Source organism: Sparus aurata, chromosome 2, assembly GCF_900880675.1.
Source record: "Sparus aurata chromosome 2, fSpaAur1.1, whole genome shotgun sequence".
Classification (NCBI taxonomy): Eukaryota; Metazoa; Chordata; class Actinopteri; order Spariformes; family Sparidae; genus Sparus; species Sparus aurata.
This window is the reverse complement of record NC_044188.1, coordinates 9,202,757-9,204,367: the sequence shown is the minus strand read 5'-3', so window position 1 is coordinate 9,204,367 and position 1,611 is coordinate 9,202,757. Positions and strand designations below refer to the sequence as shown.

Sequence of the window (1,611 nt, the reverse complement as noted above, 5' to 3'; positions counted from 1 at the left end):
GTTGGTTGCTACTCAGCTGATTTTTAGATTGAATTGTCAATAAAAAATTCAACATAATATATCTCTCTAAAAAAAGGCTTTTTAATCCCTTTTGCCAAAAGATTTGCTTGGATTGTTCTCTTTTTAAATGTAAGACCCTTTTAATATCACAAACGACGCAATACAAATATATATATTTAATATGAGTAATGTTAAAGTGACAAAAGAGAACATTTTAAGATGCATTAATAACATTTGGCTACTAGGAGGCAGAATACCTCCTGTAAAGTGGCACAGTGAAGGACTTTGTATTACATCGGGCACAGTCCGAAGCATTGTTGGATTGTTGTCTTTTTCAACATTACACATAAATCAATTCAATACGAATAATGTTTGAGTTTTAAAGTATGACAGAAAACCAGCATTATTTTATTGCATTTTTAGACGCGTTGTCTTGCAGTTTTCCCTCAGGGTTTTACTTCACTTTGTTAGAGCAGCAGAAAAATGTTTCCTGATGTAGCTCCTGAGACTCTGGTCTCTGAAGCCGTAGATGAGCGGGCTGAGAAAGCGTGGAATTAAAATGAAACAGAAGAAATTAAAATAGGAAATGTCTTCTGATCTCCAGTTGGAGTGCAGCACTATGAGAGTCTCAGTGATGGGGATGGTGAAGGCCAACATGCACAGCAGCAGCTGGAAGCCATGCAGCAGCACAGTGTGCATGGCTTTACTCACAGATGCTGTGTCTTGTCTGAGCTTCCTGGTTTCCAGCAGGATTCTCACATATGTAAAGAGGATGATAACAGCCACTACTGCGAAGAAGAGAATACTTGTAGCAGCTTTGAACAATGTCTGAATGTGAGATGAGTTGACAAGTTTAGCTTGGCAAAGCACAGGGGTGGAGAGGATATCCACAGCTGGATCATGCTCCATGATGGCGTGGTCAATAATCGGAAAGATGCAGCTTATGAGCCATAGGGACAGAATAATGACCCAGATGTGGTCTGAGCGCCAGACAACTGGGCGCTGCAGGGGGTAAAAGATGGCAACATAACGCTCGAGTGACATGGTGGCCAGGATTAACGGTGTGTTCTGGAAAGTGGCCGCGGAAATAAACAACAAGGGAATGCAGTAGACAAGGGTAAATTTCACCCCTCCCATGACAAAGAGGAAGAGCAGCACAGTGGCCAAGAGCTGCAGGGTGTCATTAATCAGCATGTAGGCAAACAGGATGTACCGTGAAGTGTCCATGAACTGCCTGTGAGATGCAAAGATGTGCAGCATGACAGCAATAAAGCAGAGGAAGACACAGAAAAAAGGGATAACAACACACACCTTAATGATCACAGACAGGCTGTTGTTGGATGATACATTGGCTGAAAGTTCAGTCAGATTCTGCATTTTGCAAATGTGGCCAGAAGCAAACCTGTTCAAGAAAACATAAGTAAAATTTCCATACATAGTCCACACAATTTAAAAAAAACAAGCTCCAATAAATTCATTGTGATGTTGATGAGAATAAAACTTGTTACAAGTTGCTGAAGGTAAACTTAACAGCATGCAACACATAAATGTCTTAAATTTGAGATAAAACCTCAACCTCAACTTACAGACAAGTTACATTACACGTTACTG

At 40.5% G+C, this 1,611-nt stretch overlaps 1 protein-coding gene across 1 annotated transcript; it reads right to left on the bottom strand.

Annotated features, from left to right (window-relative positions):
- Nucleotides 1–459: 459 nt before the first annotated feature.
- On the bottom strand, nt 460–1,377 carry LOC115595762 (odorant receptor 131-2-like). Its single transcript, XM_030440568.1, has one exon. It carries the CDS (start codon nt 1,375–1,377, stop codon nt 460–462), a length of 918 nt encoding a protein of 305 aa, XP_030296428.1.
- Between the last annotated feature and the right edge of the window lie 234 nt (nt 1,378–1,611).

Bases quoted from the DNA above. Each gene is read 5' to 3' on its own strand.
- LOC115595762 (XM_030440568.1), bottom strand. From the start codon at position 1,377: ATGCAGAATCTGACTGAACTTTCAGCCAATGTATCATCCAACAACAGC.